Source organism: Asterias amurensis, chromosome 1, assembly GCF_032118995.1.
Source record: "Asterias amurensis chromosome 1, ASM3211899v1".
NCBI classification, from domain to species: Eukaryota; Metazoa; Echinodermata; class Asteroidea; order Forcipulatida; family Asteriidae; genus Asterias; species Asterias amurensis.
In genome coordinates this window covers 11,135,811-11,157,383 of record NC_092648.1, presented here as the reverse complement: position 1 = coordinate 11,157,383, position 21,573 = coordinate 11,135,811, and the positions used below count along the sequence as shown (strand labels likewise).

General features: G+C 42.4%; 1 protein-coding gene across 5 annotated transcripts in view; it reads right to left on the bottom strand.

The window, feature by feature from the left end:
* Window positions 1-21,573, bottom strand: part of LOC139945485 (dual E2 ubiquitin-conjugating enzyme/E3 ubiquitin-protein ligase BIRC6-like) — a 78,572-nt gene that overhangs the window by 21,925 nt on the left and 35,074 nt on the right. For all 5 annotated transcript variants that reach the window (XR_011787085.1, XM_071942845.1, XM_071942867.1 and 2 more), the window contains exons 22-45: window positions 20,720-20,831; window positions 19,804-20,018; window positions 18,838-19,185; window positions 17,765-18,001; window positions 16,483-16,664; window positions 15,562-15,695; window positions 14,336-14,503; window positions 13,880-14,040; window positions 12,993-13,097; window positions 12,324-12,536; window positions 11,616-11,799; window positions 11,087-11,239; window positions 9,612-9,846; window positions 9,046-9,175; window positions 8,283-8,510; window positions 7,117-7,473; window positions 6,550-6,686; window positions 5,183-6,090; window positions 4,496-4,714; window positions 3,757-3,957; window positions 2,774-3,068; window positions 2,009-2,256; window positions 1,222-1,327; window positions 570-788 (exon numbers count right to left, since the gene is read on the bottom strand). Coding sequence is in view for 4 of the 5 variants with exons in the window: in XM_071942845.1 (XP_071798946.1) it covers window positions 570-788; window positions 1,222-1,327; window positions 2,009-2,256; window positions 2,774-3,068; window positions 3,757-3,957; window positions 4,496-4,714; window positions 5,183-6,090; window positions 6,550-6,686; window positions 7,117-7,473; window positions 8,283-8,510; window positions 9,046-9,175; window positions 9,612-9,846; window positions 11,087-11,239; window positions 11,616-11,799; window positions 12,324-12,536; window positions 12,993-13,097; window positions 13,880-14,040; window positions 14,336-14,503; window positions 15,562-15,695; window positions 16,483-16,664; window positions 17,765-18,001; window positions 18,838-19,185; window positions 19,804-20,018; window positions 20,720-20,831 (5,495 nt within the window). In the remaining variant the exon portion in view is untranslated. The remainder of the gene's footprint in view (window positions 1-569; window positions 789-1,221; window positions 1,328-2,008; window positions 2,257-2,773; window positions 3,069-3,756; window positions 3,958-4,495; window positions 4,715-5,182; window positions 6,091-6,549; window positions 6,687-7,116; window positions 7,474-8,282; window positions 8,511-9,045; window positions 9,176-9,611; window positions 9,847-11,086; window positions 11,240-11,615; window positions 11,800-12,323; window positions 12,537-12,992; window positions 13,098-13,879; window positions 14,041-14,335; window positions 14,504-15,561; window positions 15,696-16,482; window positions 16,665-17,764; window positions 18,002-18,837; window positions 19,186-19,803; window positions 20,019-20,719; window positions 20,832-21,573) is intronic.

Sequence of the window (21,573 nt, the reverse complement as noted above, 5' to 3'; positions counted from 1 at the left end):
CCCAGGGAGCTGAGAAAGATTCAAGGAATGTTACTGACCCAATGACCAGGGCACTAATGTAAAGCGCATTGGTACAGTTATTGTAAAATGCGCTTTTTAAGAATTAGTTAATTTTACTACTATTATTATTATTATTATTACTAATAACATTATTATTATTATTACTAAAATTATTAATGATGGCAATTCTACCTTTTGATAACCCCTTGAGTTATAGATTTCACAGAGCTTTTAGGAACAGTTTCTTCAGCAATAGAGAAGTAGATCAAAAAGCAGGTTTGTATAAATGTGGACTAAATAACATGCACTAAATAAAAGTACACTTCAGGTGGGCATATGTAATCGTTCTAATTATTAAGCCTGGCCATTCAACCATCTTTCTGGATGGTGGTGTAAGGGTAAATAAAACACAGGTTCGGTTTTCTTCTTCAAATTCATAAGTGGAAGGTATTGAACATTTTGCATAATGGTGTGTATAATTAATAGAGTTTTAAAAAAAAAAAGAGGGAAAAAAAAAGAGGGGAAAAAAAAGAAGGGTTTGGCTGTGAACACAGAGAAGTAGATCTCACCTGAATAAGTCTTTAGTAATCAGACTTCCTACGTTGTACGGCGCTCTTACTTCATGGCTAGCCCAGATGACCGACGCGACGCACATGATGTGGGAAGGGGCGGGGCTTAGCAGGCTGACCTCAGTGGGGGAGAAGGTCAGGGGGCTCCGATGGAAACTGCTGTTCTTGTGGAGATGGACTCTGGCTGTGTCTCCCAACCAGTCGAGTAAAGCTTGGACCCTGGAAGGGGGTTGGGGTGGGGGGAGATACTTGTTAGCATTACATAAGGAGGGAATAATAAAACAACAATCACAGGACCTCAAAATCCCGACCTGCAAAGCCCGGTGCATACTTCCTGCGAATACGTAGTAAATTTTGACGTCACATGGCTGTTTTGGCAGCAAACGTTTTGCCGGAGTTGAACGCAGTTCAAATGTTGCAAATTATTCGTTGGGAGTTTGTAACGTCACAATTTGATCGCATTTGCATTCACAGGCAGTGTGTACAGGGCGTACAGCTTTGTTTTAATGCTACATATGAAGTGTGTACCTGAGAACAAAGTGGTCCACACAAGGCAGGTTTTTGAAACACTATGTGGACTTCGACACATCCACACAGTGTTTTTTTTTACAGTGTTAAACAAAAAATCAAGTTTTCCATAAGTGTACATTACCTTTCCTTGGTCCCCTGGTCCGAAGTGGTTCCCAGTTGATATATGATGTCTACCGTGGACTCAGTCGAGGCATCCACATTTCGGCCCATCAGCGGTGCGCCAGAATCTAGAAGTGTATGAATAACATTTTGTTTACTGAAAATTGAAATGAATTTTCTGAGCCATATTAATTTAAATTAGCGTCAACCCAATTTTTTTAAGAGGATAGTAGGTCACAGGGCATTCATTAAAGAGGGGCTCTAAAGTCAAATTCAGTTTTGTGATGCACTCATTTTTCAATAAATGATGTCCTTATTAAAGTATGACTTGAAGTTCTGGTGGTTAAGTCATCGGGGTGTTGGTTTGAATCCTGGTCATGACACTTGGGACATGACACTTGAACAAGATTGCTTCTCTTCACCCAGGGGTATAAATGAGTACCTGCGAGAGTAGAGGTTGATGTTGTATTTGAATTTAAGCCTTCAGAGGCGCCATGGCAGCTCTGGCTGTATACTCCCCAGGGAGATGAGAAAGATTAAGGGATGTTATTGACCAAATGGCAAGGGCACTAAGACTTTATACTCTCCATCAACAAAAAAATGTTGCTCACACAAGTTTAAAAAGCATCACAAATATCAATAAGTTAAAAAGTAAAGGCAGTGATACGATATTGAAAAATGCGCTTTATAAGAACTAGTTTATTACACACTAGTATAAAAAAAAAACTGAAGTTAAAGCCAGAATACAACCACACTATGAATGATTGGCAAAAAAACAATAATCTCAAACCAATATATAAAAAACCTACCGTTTTCACCGCCGTAGATATTCCTGAGTATGATATCAAAGAGCGTGAGCCCCACTTCAGTAGAGCACAGCCCCAGCTTGAGGAGTACCGCCTCGATGTTGACTGCAAGCTCCTGGCAATGTGGGGACAGTAGCAAGGAGGTACAGGTGGTCAGGAGAGAGGGCATGCTGGCAGCCGTTGTAGCTATGGGAGCCGCCATCAACGGGTCCTGGATCAGGCAGTGGTGTAGGAAACGCAGCCATCTCATGCTGGAACAATGGGGTAAAAAGACAACTTTAAAGGCACTGGACACTATTGGTTATTACACAAAATAATTGTTAGCATAAAAAACTTACTTGGTAACGAGCAATGGAGAGCTGTTGTTAGTATAAAACATTGTGAGAAACGGCTCCCTTTGAAATAACGTAGCTTTCGAGAAAGAGGTAGTTTCTCATTCGTTCAAATACTAAAAGACTTCAGGCCTGAACCACACAAATCATTATTCTCTTGCAACTTCGATGACCAATCCAGTCAAAATTTTCAAAGATTTGTTATTTTATGCATATGTCGGGATACACCAAGTGAGAGGTTTGTGGTAACACCATGTGAATATCTCTTTTGAGTTGTGTTGTTTCTGAAAAGAACCAGTGGTTAATGACTCAATGCTTCAATCAGTATGCTCTGAACGTCTTCAGGACAATGGTATAGTATGGTGGAGTATGACTATTGGTTAAGTTTGGTATAGTATGACTATTTGAATTGTTAAAGATCATGTAAGTCTAGTACCTTGTTTTTGTGGCGTGATCCTCAGCCGGTGCTAGTAAACTCTGCTGCGACGTCCCCGATCCGTTCCAGCCTCCTCCGCTGAATGCAGCCAGACCGAGCAGCATGACCTGAGACAGGCCGATGGTGCTTGAGTCAAGCGGCCGGTGGAGACGCAGACAGACCGAGGTGACCACCTCCGGTCTCGGCAGCTGGAGCTTAATGTAAGTCAGACCAGTTGTGGATATCGGGGGACTGACGGGGGTCGGGGAGGAGCCGAGGGCGTTGCTGATCTCGAAGGATACTGAGGATGGGCAGGCTGCATGAAAAAAAAACATGAAAATAGTCATCACCAAATGATATCATATCGCAGGCTGGCATGGTTTATCTATCATTCAAAATCAAAGTGGATAATACTCAGTGTTCACACAGTAGGAGGGTTGACTGTGTACTATGTTGATCACATGTTAAGATAGGCATGACAAAATGTTACCACTCCTGAAAAGATTTATGCAGTTGGCAGTATTTGACACTGAAGAAATTGATGTTTCAAAAGTCGGTTAAAAGTCAAATGTCCACAGATTTACAATAAACTTACATGGTTTGAAGATAGTGATGGTAGAAGGGTTCCCTTAAAATTTTACTTTCTGAGGTGCTTTTTTTGTTTTGAGAAATGAATAATTAATATCCCCAAAATAATTTTCGTCTCAGCAGACAAAAATTATGTCAGCATGTACAACTTATTTACCAGAACTGGTATTACGCGACTCTCCTAAAAACATCGCTCTGTATTTTTCACCGTTTTTTCTCCAAAAACTTAAAGACTAATGAAGCTGAAACTTCTATGTACTGTAAATTATGTTACATGCATCTTCATTCCCAGTGAGTGGGGTATCACATCATGGCCAAAAACTTGATCTACAAAAGGTATCAAAACCCTTTAAAACAACAGTGGATGGTCACACGGTTGGAGGATTGATCGTTTCAAGATAATCTTAACTACTCACTAGCTAGGGACGTAAGGTGTGGCTGGATGTGAACCTCCTTCAGCAGGATAGCACTGGGCAAGCTTATGGTCAGATTACACCAGGTCTCCTCTGGGTAGAAGTGATAGGACCAGGCTGCTGAGCGGGCCCTACGATGGGGTGCTGTGGGCTGGAGTAGAACCTCTGCCGGCTGGGCTGTGGGACTGCTGGAACTTATCACACCTGTGAAAAAAATCCAAAAGCTATGGTTAGAAAAAGCATGAAGATCCTGATGACAACAATGATGTAGGCATGCAAAAGGGGTTTTGGTCACGAATGTTCCTAAGTCCTTGTGCTTGACTGGAGGGACAACTTCAAAGTGCACAGAGCTTAGGCTGTAAGGTGTCATGGCCAAGTGGTTTAGAGCATCAAATTCAAGTTCTAGTGGTTAAGTCACCAAAGTGTGGGTTTGAATCCCGCAAGATGCTTCAATTGCTTCTCTTCACCCAGGGATATAAATGTGAGGAAAGAGTTTGATATTGCGTATGAAAAAGCCTCTTGAGCGCCACTGCAGCTTAGGTCTGTGAGTTCTTCATTGGTCTAAACTTTTAAACCGACTTGCTCTAGTCATCGTCAGGAGACTGAAAAGTGTGAGACATATTGGACTATATATATATATAGGGGTTCAGAGGTTTCAGTGTTGAGTCAGTCACTGCTCTGATTGGTTCTCTTTGCCAAAGGCCTTATCTTCTATTAAGAGATTGAATCATGGCGGACTTACCGAACGGCGCAAAGTTTGTCAGTCCCTCTGAGTTCTCCACTTCAGCCGTCGAAGCCGAGGATGAGGAGGAACTGTTGGTCTTGCTCCATCGTGTTGAAGATGTAGAGTTCCTTAGGGAGGTGCCTAGATGCTGCATGATGGAGGAGATGCTACTCGGTGAACTGTCTATAAAGCAACGATTGCTGGCAACCAGATTACGGCAGACAAGCTGTACACCACCTGTAAGGTTGATACAATCCAGAACAAGTCTTAAGCATCATAATATTTTCTGCATAAACGGTAATTTATGTGATGCGATCAAGCATTTGAAAATGCTCTTAATTGCTCGCTACCAAGTAAGTTTTATGCTTAAAATTATTTTGAGCAGTTACCAATAGTGTCCAGTGCCTTTAAATGAAAATGTGTTTCAATTTGAAAGAACAAATCAATTTTTTTTTTGCCAAACAAAGGCTTTCAAGACCACTCATAACTCCATTTACAAGGAGCTCCAGAATATGTAAAAGCGATTTGATAAAATCCATAAAAATAGCACTAATGACCGCATAGTCCTGAGCAGACGGGTTGTTTTGCTAGTGTAAAGTGTAATCAAATAGGCTAGTCATCTTTACTCGCAACCAAGAAGATGACTTGAGAAGACAACACCAACAACATTGTCGTTGTCAATGTCCTTTTCATTCTACTACTCACCCATCTCATGGAACGACTGCAGTCCACCGTCCGAGTACAGTACCTTCATGATAAACCACAACAGTGGCTCGGACAGGACACACGAGGGCCCGTTCAGGCCTCCACCATTACTGAGACCTCCCCCTAGGTAGGTCAACAGAGGTCGCAGCATCAGATCCACGGAGGTGACCTTGGCGGCGATGGTGCAGAGCACCTGGAAGATGTTGTCGCCGACCGACACAGGATCCATTGTAGAGGTGTTGAGATTGAGGAAGGATGCCATCTTGTTGCTGTTACAGTGACTTAAAGATGAGAGTAAGAGAGGGATGGAGTCCCCCATGGTTAGGACAGCGTCTGCTATACATGGTGGCGGGGGCTCTACAACCGGGGGCGTCGCGGACCCGGAGGAGCGTTCTTTATCATCGTCGCTGAGTGAGCTTGACCTTGGTTGTTGGGAGGACGTCGACGCCGAGCTTATCTTACTGGAGTCTGTCTCGAGGGGTGTATCAACAGGCTGTTGAGGAGACGGCATACCTAATGTCCGCCCCGGGAGGCCTTGCTGGAACCTCGCCGCGGCGTCCCGGTCAAGGGGGATCTTGACCAGCTGGTTAACTAGCTGCATCAGGTGGCACATCAGGAGGTCGCGATTGGCCTCGCTGGTGTTGGAGCGCACCTCGCCCGGTCGCAGCATGCTGGCGAAGACGCCGCTGAAGCAGGAGTGGGCGTTGATGCTGCTGCTGGAGGCCGTCGTGCTGGTGCCGCGCCGGCTGAGGCTGATGTGGTTGTGGACCAGGAGACTGATGGCGTCTATGGTGTAGGTGATGTTGCTGACGTCGGCGTGGTTGTACGTCTGCTCGATGACAAACTCCATCATCCTGACCTGGGCATCCAGGGGACCTGTGCCAGTGTGGAATGCTCCTCTATACATACTGCAAACAAACAAACAAGACAATATCAAACAACATTGTCATTTCCTTCTTTCAAAGTCTGTCTTCTACCTATAAACCATATGCCATTTATTGACATCTGAACCACCCTCTACCTGAAAATCTACCTGCCGGCAAGCAAAATTTTCCAATTCTTCAGCTAAGATTTGAGTACATACAAAAAGCCTGGTTCACACTTCCTGCGAATACGAATGCCATACAAATTTTCATGTCACAAATTTGCAGAGAATAATTCGCCAACAGTTGAACTGTGTTTAAATCCTGTGAAACATGCGCTGCAAATTCACAATGACTAGAATAAGAATTGTCTCCTAATTACTGGATCACAATTTTTTTATTTTGTGCAACACATAATCACATATGCAGCCAAATTTGCTTTGCATTCACAGGAAGTATGAACCGGGTTTAACACGGTTTAATAAAATTTCCAGACACACTTACTGTGGCTCAGCCAGAATCTGTACCACTCTGAGTAGAAGGCTGTTCAAGTCAGGTGCATTGGTGGCTGGAGCGGAGGCTAGTCTCAGCTTTAGTCTGACTAGGAATTCATACATTGCCTGAGTGACAGTTGGGCCAACCTAGAGAAGAACAAAAAACAGTCAATGTCAATTTTAATAAAAGGTAAGTTACAAAATGTAACAGCGTTGGTGTGTTCTACTGGAAATCATGAAGTAAGGCAGGTTACCATGTTCCAGTGGTTAGCCTGCAGGACTTGCAATCAAAATGTTGTGGGTTCGAATCCTACCAAGCTAACTGCTGAATTCACAATGACTAGAATAAGTATTGTCGTCTTGTTACTGAATAACTGAATAATCATTTCTTGTTTTGTGCAGCTCATAATCACAGACGTTAATTCAATCTTAGTATGAGAGAGATTGGCTGTTGCAAGCTTGGCGTTTGTATACCCTTGTAGGAGTTTGCCGAGTTCCCTTGAAGAGAAGATCATTAAGATAGACAGACATACAGGTTAAAACTATCCACAAGGAAACTTTTTTCTCTCAAATTTACCTGTTGATAGTGCAGACTTCCTACTGGCCCATGCATGGTGCTACCGGACAAGAAATGAACCAGAACGGCGATCAGCGACCCATGGCTCAGGATGACCCCGGCAGCGCTCTGCGACTTCCCGTCGACCTCCGTCTTGCTGTTGACCAGTGCCAGCAGGCAGTGGAACGCAAGACACCACGTGTGGACGGGCAGGTTGACGTTCCAGGCGAGGGCGTGCAGGAGGCAGCCGATGGAGTCCGCGCTGAGGGTGACTACGGGTACCAGACTGGTGTCAAAGGCGCCGTCCTGTTTGGACTCGTTCTCCTGGCCGACCTCGTTCAGAGTTAGCCAGAGTTTCAACAAAGCATCCAAGTGTACCTACCAAAAAATGATCAATGATTGGTTACAATTGGTCATATTGTACTCTCTCCAAATAAAGTGGAATAGGGTTCAAATCCCAACAGAACCTGGAACAACGTAATTGGTGATTTCAGTCAGACTGAATTCATACCCCCTTTTCCTTACCATTGGCTACTAAAGTAAACCAAAATTACACACAAAAAAACATTCAGGTCTGAGCATAAAGACTTTTTTTTTACAAAAAGAAATAGATCTGATCTTTTCGGTGGTGATATATAAAATTAAGATTGCTTTCATGCAATCCTTTCAACATTTTCAAAATGGAATGTAAAGATTGCATATGCCAAAACACCTATAGAGTGCCGTATGCTTAATTATCTTCCAGTGCACGCTAATCCTCCAATCAGATGCTTGACCCGGAGTGTGACATTAAGCCATAACCTACTCCCAGTTTTAATATAGTTCTCTGCGATTTGTGAGTGTCAATGCGTCACACTCTGCGCAAAAATTGCAAGTGCAAAAATTACATTCTAAACTTTGCCCGAGCATGCTGTTCGTCTTTATGAGGTTGACTTAATGAGGCTGGAAGATAAACATGATTTCACATGCTCTCATGAAATACGGAAAAATATAGCGCGAATGCGTCCGATATCAAACTCGGCATTTGGCCTTGTTGGATATTGGACGCAGAAGCGCTATATTTTTCCGTATTTCACTCACGCTAGTGTGATATCTTATAATGTACAGATGGGTGCTTCTACTTTTAATAGGCAAATTAGATCAAAGATAGTGGACCTAGCTGTGTATTAACCAATCTCTCTGGTTACCTGATTAGTCGGGAGTCTGGTAAACAGCTGATCAAAGCAGCTACTAAGCATCTTGCTGGATGTCATTGAGCCGCGCCGAGGCAGGGCACTAGACGCCTCCATGGTGGGGCCCATCTCAGGTGTGAATGTCTCCTCTGATTTGGAGGGTGCAGCTTGTGGGGTGAGAGGGAGGGGTACTGTACCCATGAGGGTCTGGCTGACATGGTTGGCCTCCATTAGAGATGTGACCTGCAAATGGGAATCGCAAAATGACAGTAAGATATCCCTTAATATGAGGTCTAGTGTACTGGGCCTAATTTCATAAAGTTGTTAAGCAGAAAACACTGCAAAGCAATTTTCTTTGCTAAGCAAAAACTAGCAAGGTAAAATTTACAACAATGCAAACTTTATGGAATTTTGGCTTGTAACCTTTTTCTGCTAAGCAAGATTTGGCTGTGCTTAGCAAGTTTTTTATGCTTACAGGCTTTATGAAATTGGGCCCTGGACTCAAGGTCTGGGACCCATTTCATTGAGCTGCTTAAGCAGAAAATATCGCAAAATAATTTTCCCCTATGCAGAAATTAGCAGGATACCAGTCGTTAAGTGTACCTGTGGCATGGAAGTTTGGTTGGTAACCTTATTTTAGTAAGCATAATTCTGTTGTGCTAATAGCAACTTTTGTGTGATTCAGCAAGTCTATGAAAATTGGCTCTGGTGTTGTTGAAATGTGTAGATTCAGGTTCTGGTCATGATCTTGAGCAAGACCCTTAGCCTTTGACCTTACCTTCAAATACCACTCTACTTGCATTTCCAGACCTTGCTCTAGCCTGGCGTCCATTGCCATGGACACGTTGGGCATACAGGTTAGGGCTACTTTGGATGGATCTCCATTGTTGTTTCCAGCTTTGGTGAACCTGTTGGGAGTAACAAAAGTTATAACTGCTTAGAAGTTTGAAAGAAGAACAAGTTTGTATGAAACTTTATAGCATTCATTTCATTTGTGTGTTAGATTTGAATTGTGTCTGAATTTCTCAGACTATCTGAACAGTTGCTATGTCACATGATTAGGGGCAAGCTTTTGCGTAGTTACGTAAGAGACGACCTCTTTCGACCTGTTAGTTTTACATCAGGGTCGCTGTAAGTTGACAAAGATGTCTTATGTGCATCCCCATTGGATTTTATTTCTACAGACAAGGTACTCCTACAAAAAAACGTCTAATTGGAACACAGCTTAAGAGACAATTGCCGATTCAAACATACAGTGTAAATCAAGATCAAAGGCAGTAAAACTGCCGACAGGAGCCTCCTATTGAAGACGAAACCCAAAGACTTTTCTGAATTCAACATTACCTGCCGCCTTTCCGAATCATACCGCTACCGGTGCTGCCAAACGGAATCATGGACTGGATGCCGCCAAACTTACAGGCCACCTTATTGAAATCTTGTAGCTTCTCATGCCATATGTCGATATCATCGTACTTGGTGGAGCCGTAGATCACATCCATGAACTGGAGGTCATAAGGGTCAGAGGCCGTCCCCGAAGAGAAGTCTGAGAGCTCAGGGTCACCCAATGGGTTCATGGGCTCTACAAAGGACAAACAACAAAGTACAAATGAAATGTAGCACTTATTATAATGCCATGTCCAAATTGCTGGCTTCAGCAGTGGCTTTGGCCAAAACATTGATGAGTCCAATTCTTCAATGTTGTCACTGCAACCAATGGCCATGTCACTTGATTCGGACATGGCTTTTCGAATACATCTACATTTGGTTCCTTCTGGTTGATTTGATTGAGTTGAATAAAAACATGGCTGCTCTAAAGAATTATTGCACTCATCGGCACTCTAGGGTGTTACATATCCTCTCTGGGATTGTTTCATAGAGTTAAATTTAAGAACTAGAGGGCGCACTGGCCTATATACGCGCTCCGGCATGCGCGCAGGCGGCCATTTTCTAAGTTGACAAAACTGGCATCTCACAGCGTGTGTTTGTGCGGCCATTTTGTAAGCTGAACAAACAGCATCGCGTGATCGTTCAATAAAAAAAACTCAAACGTGTATTTCATATTCAACGCGCGTGCAGAATGACGCGCTTGTCATCTTGCGGTCCCGTGGCGTTTGTGCACGAAGCATCACTCGTGCGCCCTCTAGTTCTTATATATAACTCTATGGATTGTTTAGTTACATATAAGTAGGATTTGAAACTTTGCATGGTGGAAATTCGCCTCCACAGTACTTAAGCAGCATGCAGCATCAGAGCCCAGCTTTCTGCAGAATTCGATCAGAGCCTACTGATCGAAATGTCGAGTTGAAACCAACGGTTCTTTTCAGAACCACCCCAACTTATTAGAGATCGTCATTACATGGTGTTACCGCAAACCTTTCCATATAGTTACATATAACTTAATAACTTGTACCCAAAAGGGGGGAGGAATGAACAACAACAGTTAAACTGGCACTATTATTACCATGCATTTGAAGCTGAAAATAACTTTTCTTTCCGTTTTTTTTAATTTGCAAATGAAAATTCAAGATGCAATGACATACAAATGCAAGAATTTCCGCATGTTAGTTTGATTGTATACAGCTACGTTTATATAGAATTAAAACAATCGAGCGGTTCCAAAAAAACAAAGGTATACTTTGCCTTTAAATATAAAAGAGGAAATCACTGAGTGTCTGAAAATTTGCTACCTGTAGACACTGTTGATTTTGTTGGATGCTTTTCTGTCAATTGTCTTCTTTGTTTGTTCTTTGTTGCTTACGGAACAAAACATAAAATAAAAAAATGTGTTATGTTGGAAAAACAAAATGAGAAATGGCTACCTTCAAATCCGTCATCTGTAGGTCCACTAGCTCCAGCCACAGCCTCCAGATCCTCCTGGGTGGCATCTGTGTCGAGCTCCTCCTCGATATCTGGCTCTTCTTGCCCCCCTACGGCTCCCAGAGACTCCAGCGTGAACGGAAACAGCTTCTCTCCTAATGGTGTAAGAAGAAAAACTAAGTTGTGGTCAAGTCTTAGAATTCTAAGCGTACATACAGTCAATAAGGAGCAAAAGTGTGTCTTTTCAAATATGGTTGTCTAATTTTTTTATAAGACCGGAAACAACTAAAATTTCTTTCTATTGGGGATGGAATTATCAAGTATATGGGTTTTAACAGGATGCCCTAAGCGCAGAACTCCGCAGTAAGCAGAGCCATAAAATAGTACTCTGCTTAATAAGAACAACCTGGGGAGCTAGGAAATCGATCAAGACTTTCGCTAAGATTTATCTCATTTGTATTATGGGTAAGTATTCTTAAAAACTCAATTATCAGACTGGAGTCCAGTGTGAATTTCAAGCCCCGCTGTTACCTTCCAATGTATCTTGTAAGAAGTACGTGATAGCCATGATGGCCCAGGGACCGCCCCACGATGACGTGCCTCTGTTGTACTCGGTGCCCACACACGGAGTGAGGAGTTGTATCAGCTGCTCGCTGGTCGCAATCTCTGAGAGTGAGATGGCTGGTCGCGTTGAGTTGGCAACTCTCGCCAAAACCTGTAGATAGAAAATTTATGCAAGAATTTAAAGAACAAAACAAAGCTCAACTAAAGCAGACTTCCTGCAAAAGCAAATAACATATGAATTTTGAAGTCAACAGTGTTTTGCTGTGAATGTTTTGCATAAGTTGAGCACATTTCAGCTGACGGGAATCATTCGTTGCGAGTTTGCGACGTCAAAATTTGTATGGCATTCACAGAAAGTATGAACCGGGCTTCAGACAGACTTTTAAATTCTCAAATGTTAGTTTTCCATTTTTTTCTGTTTAAAGAGTAGGCCAAAACAAAATTTAATTGAGTTGTGTGAGTTTTTGAGTTTGGCTTGTCGTGGTTGGGCAGATAATGTCAACTGCAATTTGTGTAGTTCAAACATTGGTGTTACCCTTCCCCAGGGTTATGGGTATGTTCTATTTTGGAATAAAACAAGAAATCAAATCAAATCAATTATTATGATACTGGCTAGAGCAGCGAAGCTGCCATGGCACTGCTGATCACCCAAAAGGATTTACAACTATTTCTAACCTTGCAGGCGAAGAGGAATAGGTCTGCATGGCAAGTAGAGTCCATGACCAGGAGTAGCTGCATCAGTCCCTGCACCACCGGGATGCACTTATCCCTGGGTAGGTTCACCTCAGGGAGGCGAATATCAGGCACCTCGGGAGCGTCTGTCAGCGTGCCTCGCGAGCGAATGTTGCGCTCGGTGTAACGCCGGATGTGAAGAATGTCACGTAGATGCTGAGGACAAGGAAAGTAAAGAAACGCAAGTTGAAACTTTGTGGGGATGCAATCAAGTAGGGTTTGAGTAAGAGTAGGAGTTGAAACTCTGTATGGTGGAGATACAATCTAGTAGTTTTCCATAACACCATGTACATGAGATTCCCAAAACAAAATGAATACACAATAGGAGGGGGGGGGGTACACCACGCCCCATAATGAGCACCAAATGTTACAAAATACTCAAAAAATACTTTGCTGTTGCCATGTTGGAAAGATTCACTATTGCCGCACTAAAGCCAGGTTCATACTTCCTGCAAATGCAAAGTTGACTTGGGCTCAACTCCTGCAAAACATTCGCTGCGAAAACAGCCCTTTGTCGTCAAAATTTGTATCACATTCGCATTCGCAGAAAGTATGAACCAGGCTTTTGGACTACTAAAACTCTCACCATTGACCAAGAATTTCATGTCTTACCTTGGATACATGCAGCTGTAGTTTCTTCTTTAGATGTGCCTCAACTGCAGAGTCTGAATCCTTGCCTCCTTCAGCCATCTTGACTTGAATTGCTTTCTTCATACTCTGTAAAGACACAAGGCACCAGGCTAGTGAAAATCTGCGCATCAGTGCAAAAATGTTGTATCTCCATTTGGCACAATCTTCAAATCTCGCACAACTTGTTTGGTTTTACATTTTTTTGTATATTAATACTGTAATATTGTATGTTTTTAGTGGTTCAACTGGACATCAGTGGAAAACAGCTTTCATGCTCTGTGAACAAAATGTTGTATTTTTTTATATAGTTCTGGCAATGCAACCAAGGCATGCCTCATAAGTGAACTTAATCACTGCAGCTCACAAGCCTGAGGAAACCTGTAAACAAGTGCGCTTGATTTGTGAACCAAAAGCACTGGGGTTAAAGCCATTGGACCCTTTCAGTAAACAGTATTGTCCAAGGCCCACCGTTCGTGCATCACAACTTATATATAAAATAACAAACCTGTGAAAATTTAGGCTCAATCGGTCATTGGAGTCAGGAGAAAATAACGGGAAAACCCACCCTTGTATCCGCAGGTTTCGCTGTGTCATGACATGTGTTTAAAATAAATCCATAATTCTCGATATCGAGAATCGATATTGTTTTACTGTTTTTCTCAAAAAGTAAAGCATTTCATGGAATATCATTTCAAGAGAAGTCTTTCACCACTACCTTCTGTAAACCCTGTAAGTGATTTGTAAATCTGTGAACTTTTTTTTTTTCTGTACCGAAAGGGTCCAATGGCTTTAACCTCCTACTCTTCCATGACAAGTGTTCTGGCAATCTTTCATAAAAAAAATAAAATACAAGAATAAAAAATTGCTACCTGGAGTTTAGCAAGTTGCTCCTTGTGCAGCAGCAGCTGTCGCTTCAACTTGTTGTGAATGCGGATCTGGGTGCTGGCCCGGTTACCATGGGCGATAGGATTGTTTGCAACCTGAGGGGTGCTTGCCATGAAGTTCCAATGAGCGCTGGCCGAGGACGAACCTGAAATCAATGACAATGCTTTTTTAAATCAACTCATGTTGGGGATCAGGTTGGGTCAGGGGGGTTCTTTTCCTGCCTTTCACCCTTTGTGTACCCTGGTTGGAATCCCACCTGACTGACTGAGTTTCCCCATTAAAACTTAGCATTTCCTCTTGTTTCCTAACCATCTTGTTATTGGTGCTAATTGTGCTGTTGGAAGTGTAATAAATACGTGTTGACAATTTAAAGTGCCAATAGACTGTGTAAGTCTTGCGCGTATCGCAAAAAACTCCCTTCATGAAGGGAGTGTACTTACTTCGCTCTCTTTCCTTTGTCGAAGCCTTGGGGGTGGCACTGGTGGCAGCAGCTGCAGCCCCTGCCACATCCTCCTGATCGTCACTGGAGTTACTCGCTGCCGTGGTATGGTCCAGGGTACGAGACAGGAACAATAGCACCCATCCAATCAAGGCCATATCGAGGGAACCTTCAAGATAAAAACCATAAAACTAATCATCCATTGGCAAGTTGGACAATCACTTTAAAGGCAGTGGACACTATTGGTAATTACTCAAAATAATTATTGGCATAAAACCTTTCATGGTGACGAGTAATGGGGAGAGGTTGATGGTATAAAACATTGTCAAAAACGGCTCCCTCTGAAGTGCCATAGTTTTCAAGAAAAAAGTAATTTTCCACGAATTTGATTTTGAGACCTCAGATTTAGAACTTGAGGTCTCGAAATCAACCATCTAAACGCACACAACTTCGTGTGACAAGAGTTAATTATCTTTCATTACTATCTCGCAACTTCGATGACCGATTGAGCTCAAATTTTCACAGGTTTGTTATTTTATGCATATGTTGAGATACACCAACTGTGAAGGCTAGTCTTTGACAATTACCAATAGTGTCTACTGCCTTTAAACTAACAGAATATACCAAGTTTATTCTAACAATATGTCAGAAGTGTGGAACTAGCCGATATACAAACAGTTCAATCTCTTATTTGGTTACAAACTATCAACAAAAAACTTCCCTAAAAAGTATTTTCCTTGAACTAGCCCAAAAATAGTTTTACCAGACCTGAATGTTTCCTCTTTAAATTTTTTTTTTTTTTTTTAAGTTTTAGGAGGAAGTGGATTTGAAAAGTTAAATTATATGCAAGATAGTATTTTATTTTAATCTTGTTTTTTACTCTTACACTAATGTGTATTGAGCACTGAATACTCAGCACTTTCCCGAGGACTGTGAAAAAAAAAATCCACAGGCAAATCACTCAGTGGGATTTGAACCAAAGACCTTTGCATAGCTTACCACTAATGACTAAGACCACCAAGCTAGCCCAGCGGTTAGAGACAAATCAAATCCTATGTTTTAGCAGCGGGTACTACAACGTTGCTTTTATAGCTACAAGGTCTTGTAGATTTTCACCCATAAGTCGAGCCAAGGAGTGTTTATTACAAGGATACCCAACCTTCCCACCCCCCCCCCACCACCCAAAAAACCAAAACAACAACAACAGCAAACCTAAATTAAACTTACCCCCTGCATGGACTGCGTCATTGATGAGAGGGGCCAGCAGTTTGGCTAGTAGGATAATGAGACTTTCCAGAACACTGGCGGAATTGTTGGATGCCAGTGACTTCTGGCCCAAGTAAGCCAGCAAGATGAACACTCTGAGAAGAAAATACACATAAAGATTCAGGAAATTTGCATCAGGGCCCACTTTCGTAGAGACTGTAAGCACAAAAATTTGCTTAGCATGAAATTTCTTCCTTGATAAAAAACAGGAATACCAACCCAATTTTCATTTGTTGCATATTGCTTTATACTGGTATTCAAATGTTGTTTGCTCAATCCTGAAAATCACTTGGAAATTTGGTTAGTAATCTTGTTTTTATCAAGGAAGAAATTTCATGCTAAGCAAATTTTTGTGCCTACAGGCTTTTATGAAATAGGGCCCAGTTTTTTTTATTTGTTATCAATACTGCAGTATAGCTAGGGATCACACCCAAGTTTACGAAACAACCTAGGAAGGAGCAGGAGAGGGACCACCTAAAATGGATGTGACTTCTTATTTCAAAGGCACTGGACACCATCGGTAATTAATCAAAATAATTGTTAATAGCATAACAACTTTCTTGGTAACGAGCAACGGAGAGCTATTGATAGTATAAAACATTGTGAGAAATGGCTCCCTCTGAAGTTTTTGAGAAAGAGGTAATTTCTCACTCAAATAATAAAAGACTTCATGCATCTGAAAGCACACAAATTTGTGCAACAATGATGGTTTTTCCTTTCATTATCCTCTTGCAACTTCAATGAACAATTGAGTCCAAATATTCACAGGTTTGTTATTCTATGCATATGTTGGCATACACCAAGTGAGAATACTGGTCTTTGAAAATTGCCAAAGTGAATTTAAATATCAAGGACTAAACCAACAAAACAAATTAATATTACCTGTCCTGAGGAAACACAGCCGTCTGCTCTGAGGAGAAGAACTCCTGCAGTGAGGATGCCAAGAATCCACCCCACCATGGCTGGTTGCTGCATACTCTGACCAACAGTGTGCCTGTACGTAGTCTTAGCGATGGCGTTCCCATCACGCACAGATTCTTAAAGAGTGCCTTACATGCTTTCTCCTGCAAAGATAAAAGTAGGTGTCATTTAGTATAGCTAGCTCTTTCAGCACCCACTCTTTTTTGATTTGCTTATTTGTGTTGCCTTGGTAGAGTCATTAGTATTTCTTGAGTGATAATGCCTTCTTGAGATGACATTTATTTCGTTGGTCGTACATGTACGATTTTATGACACTTTTAGAGTACATACATGTATCTACGATAATGGCGCTTTCTGAATACATAAAATAAATCATACATGTGCGACTTTGGCACTGAAAAAGTTAAAGGCAGTGGACACTACTGGTAATTACTCAAAATAACTATCAGCATAAAACCTCACTTGGTAACGAGTAATGGGGAGAGGTTGATAGTATAAAACATTGTGAGAAACGGCTCTCTCTGAAGTGACGTAGTTTTCGAGAAAGAAGTAATTTTCCACGAATTTGATTTCGAGACCTCAAGTTTAGAACTTGAGGTCTCGAAATCAACCATCTAAATGCACACAACTTCGTGTGACAAGGGTGTTTTTTCTTTCACTATTATCTCGCAACTCCCGACGACCAATTGAGCTCAAATTTTCGCAGGTTTGTTATTTCATGCATATGTTGAGATACACCAAGTGAGAAGACTGGTCTTTGACAATTGCCAATAGTGTCCACTGTCTTTAACAGGTCCTATGAAGTGGTATTTTTCTACATCACATTTTGGGGTGCTTAAAGGTTTTGTAGTCCACTGGCGAGTTAGAAAAAAATTGATTCTTTTCACAATATATGAGGGGTACAGGTTGGGTCAGGGTATGGGGCTAAGTTTAATTGTTTCATTGTGTGTGGTCAACCGATCGCCGAACACATAGATTTTATCGCAAAAGAAGTTCTATAAAACCAAAATATTAATAAGTTCAGAAATTAGGGGATAAGATCATCAAAAAACGCACTTCTGCGAACTTCCATGCTGTTTTTTCTTGACACTTTGAAAATTGTGTGCATTAATACATGCTGGCAAGTGAAAAAAATTTGTGTTGACTCGTCCAGCGGGCGAAAGAAAAAAAAAGTTAAGGGAAACCCCTGAATAAACACTATGCTATCTTCTATGTGTAAAAATATAATCTCACGGGTATTTACCTTTAATACATTCTGCAGACTCAGGGGCAGCATCCCTGTGGTGTTGGTCAAACTCAACAGTGTATCCAGTAAATATTCACAGAGCAGACGTAGCTGATCGGTCGGAGCCTCTTTGATGTCCGACGAGGCGGCGTCGTTGGAGTTCACCTTCTGTCGTTCCCCGGTCTCGCTGCCCTGCTGGAGGCGGAAGATGGTACGCTGGACTGCATTTAGTTGGGTTTGTAGCTGGACACATTCCTGATTTGGTAAAAACACAAAATGATGCAAGTTTTAACATCTATTCATAAATACCTAAGACAGTTTCGCTATTTCTATGGGTGGACAGCGCGTCACGTGGGGGTGTTTAAACCTATGATAATGACCAGTAATAAGTGTTGAAACATGGGCGTGACACGCCAGGCCTCGGCGGGATTAAACCACTAGTTGAAAACCTCTTCACCACACATTGATTCCCTTATTATAACCGTTGCAGTGACACGCCAGGCCTCGGCGGGATTAAACCACTAGTTGAAAACCTCTTCACCACACATTGATTCCCTTATTATAACCGTTGCAGTAACCACTGCTAAAATAGTGAATTAAAATTGCTCTAATATGGACCCAATATGGACCCCTGCTGCAACTAACACTAGCACCTTTGGTATGTTATTTTCATAGTATAAGATGGACATTTGTAAAATACTGAGGACCCAACATGGACCACTGTGGCAACCAACAAAGACTTTGCTAGAGTGGATACATCAGGCCATTAACTATTGGTTGCACTGGTTGGTAAAACAGTTCGCAACAGCTAAAGCCTGGTTCATACTTCCTGCAAATGCAAAGCACATTCGACGTGAATTTGACGTCACAACTCTATTTTTAGCTGCGATATTTGCAAGAGAGTTGAGCACAGTTCATCTGCTGCAAATTAATTGCTGCGAATTTTTGACATCAATATTCGTATCGCATTCACACTTGCAGGAAGTATGAGCTTAATTCTATTTTCCTATTTTAAAGCAGATACATTTTGACTAGTGAATAATGGGAGATCGTTTTTCCATTGACTCGATGAAACAAAATATCTGACGTACCTCATATGCATGCCGGACCTCCTGACTACTGTCACTTCTGTCTTCTTTAAACTGTGAGGAGAACGAGCTCCCCTGGGGGAACCAGGAGCCCACAGACTGCAGCAGTTGCTGCAGCCTGCTGCAGGCCAGGCTGTAGCGGCACTGTATGTCCTCCTGCACGGCCAGCGCCATGTTTAGGTACTGCTTCTGCTGCAGCGCCTGGAGCCGGGATGCCGCTGCGACGTCGTCGCTGTCTGGCATCCGCTGCTGGCTGTTCTCAAACGGGTAGATGTAGGTGTGACCGTAGAAGACGCCCAGGGGGATCTTTGAGCGTACCGTGTTACCGCCATAGCGACCGACAACAGTGAGCTACAAAATAAAAATAGTAATGCCTCAATGGTAAAGATACAGTAAGATTTCAACTGACATATTACCAGGAGCATCATTCTAGTGCATGAGGTTCAAGCACACATTCACGTTTATAAAACATGGTTCACAAAACCCCTAGTGGTTGGGTTAGTCTCGTTACTTAATCACAACTTCTAGCTTTGTGCAATTCATAATAATAGACATTAAACTAGTATTTGTGTGAGAGAGATTTGCCATTGCCAGCTTGGTGTTTATGTCCCCTTGTGGGAGTTTGCCGAGATCCCTTAACAGGGAGATGGTCATCTAACACCCGTTTCAGACAGGTTCACAGAGTTGCGCCGAACCAAATAGGTTGATCCAAAGAAATTCATTTTCAGACAGGCGAATTAAACAGAACATTTACATTAACTCGGCTCATGACAAGATTGACATCTGAAACCAAGGCGCTCCAGAGAACAGTCGACCTTTTAACTTCAATTGTTGATTTTTCAACTGTTTCATGATGTTGAACTTTTCATGTACTTCCTTCAGAATTTGGTTCGGCGCGACTCTGTATGCCTGTCTGAAACAGGTGTAAACCAACAAACAAACAATCAAACAGACTGAGGCTAGGCTTACTTTCAGAAAGCGACAAGTTGCAGGAGGCAGAAGGTCATTCATGACCAGGTCCCGAGAGCCGATGTCCAGGGCAACGGCCAGCCTCCGGCCGTCCACTTCCTCACTCTTTGTCCACACATCAACGGAGAGCGAGGCCAGGTCGCCGCAAGCTGGTATGAAGATGTCGGTCAGCAGCACTGGGTGACCAAAATCCAGCACTGCAAATCTCCTGGCACCTATGATGGATATTAAAAATAATTCAATTCAATTCAATATAAATTTATTTCCCCAAAACATTTCCACAATATTATAGTAATACATACAGGTATATATGTTAAGATACACTAAAGTGAGAATACTGGTCTTAACCAATCTTGTCCAGTGCCTTTAACTATTTAAATGATTTACTGGATGGAAATTTGCATGGGCGATACAGAATATTAATTTTGGTTTTTACCCATATACACCAATGTGTGTTAGCACTGTATACTCAGTACTTACCCAAGCTCTGTGAAAAAAATCACAGGCATTCGAACCCATGACCCTTGCAATAGACCGATCCATTAAGCTCCGCCCCATTGCGTATTGACCAATCACAATGTAACGAAGGCCCGACACTAAGGTCCGACATGCGTGCGCGTATCTTGGCGCGCGTCAGTGTTGTGCAGAAAGGCATTGGAGAGCCCCACGTGTTCTTGCTCACACGTGCGTCATGGGCGGAGTCTACTGGATCGGTCTATTCTAGAGCAGAGTCTTACCAACTAGACCACAGAGATTGCCCAGTAACTAGAGGCTACAGAGCTTGGGAAAGTACTAAGTATACAGTGCTAACACACATCGGTGTACATGTGTATGGGTAAAACCAAAATTATAATTATTTAAATGATTGTTTGAATGTTTGTTTACCAACTGAAGGAAAGAAAGAGAGGCTTTATACCTGAGTGCATCCTGTCCACGATCAGCACATGAGATGGCGGGGGGTTGAGCAAGTTACGCACCAGCAGTGGATTACTGGGTGTCACTTCTGGGTTCAGTTTGGAGTTGTCCCCCTGGAATAAGAATGGCAAAACATTAATTTGATAAAGCTGCCTATAGCACAAACTAGCTTATTCCTTACAAGTACATGTACTAGAACAAGGTTACCAACCAAAATAACGTCTCACGTGTACCATCTGTGACTGGTATCCTGCTAATTTTGCTCAAGTTCGTAAGTAAAGTTTGTGCTTTGTCGCAGAAAATAATCGCTTGGTGTAATCTGGCATTGAAGTGTATCAAATATTTGGGTAGAATTATCATTTTGGCGTGTCGTGGCCGAGTGATCTACAATCCCGGCCAAAATGCTTGGGCCACCCATTCCCAACTTTACATAAAAAAAATCCCTGTCCACTTCCCCCAGACAATTAACATTATGTCCCCCGTCCCCCCGCTCAATGTTGATTGGAACGCAAAAGACCGTGCAATAACAGCCAACATTGAAAGGGGGTGGGGGGGGGGGCCAGCAAGATGTGGCCGAGATTGTAGTTTACTGGACCCAAGCTCTGGTGTTGTCAGCAGCAGAAGTTGGGTTGAATTCTGGTCATGACACTTGCGCCCTTGAGCAGAGCACTTAGCCATAAATGTTACGAAAAAGATGAGAAGGTAGTTCATTCTGCTCTACCAGCCAGGCTCCTAGTGGATGATACCCATGCCTACTTCCTAAACGACTGTGAAGGGGTTAAACCCTGTTTCAGCCCCAGGAGTAGGTGGCAATGTGCCTCTGGCACCTTTGAGAGCAAACATCAGAAGATGAGA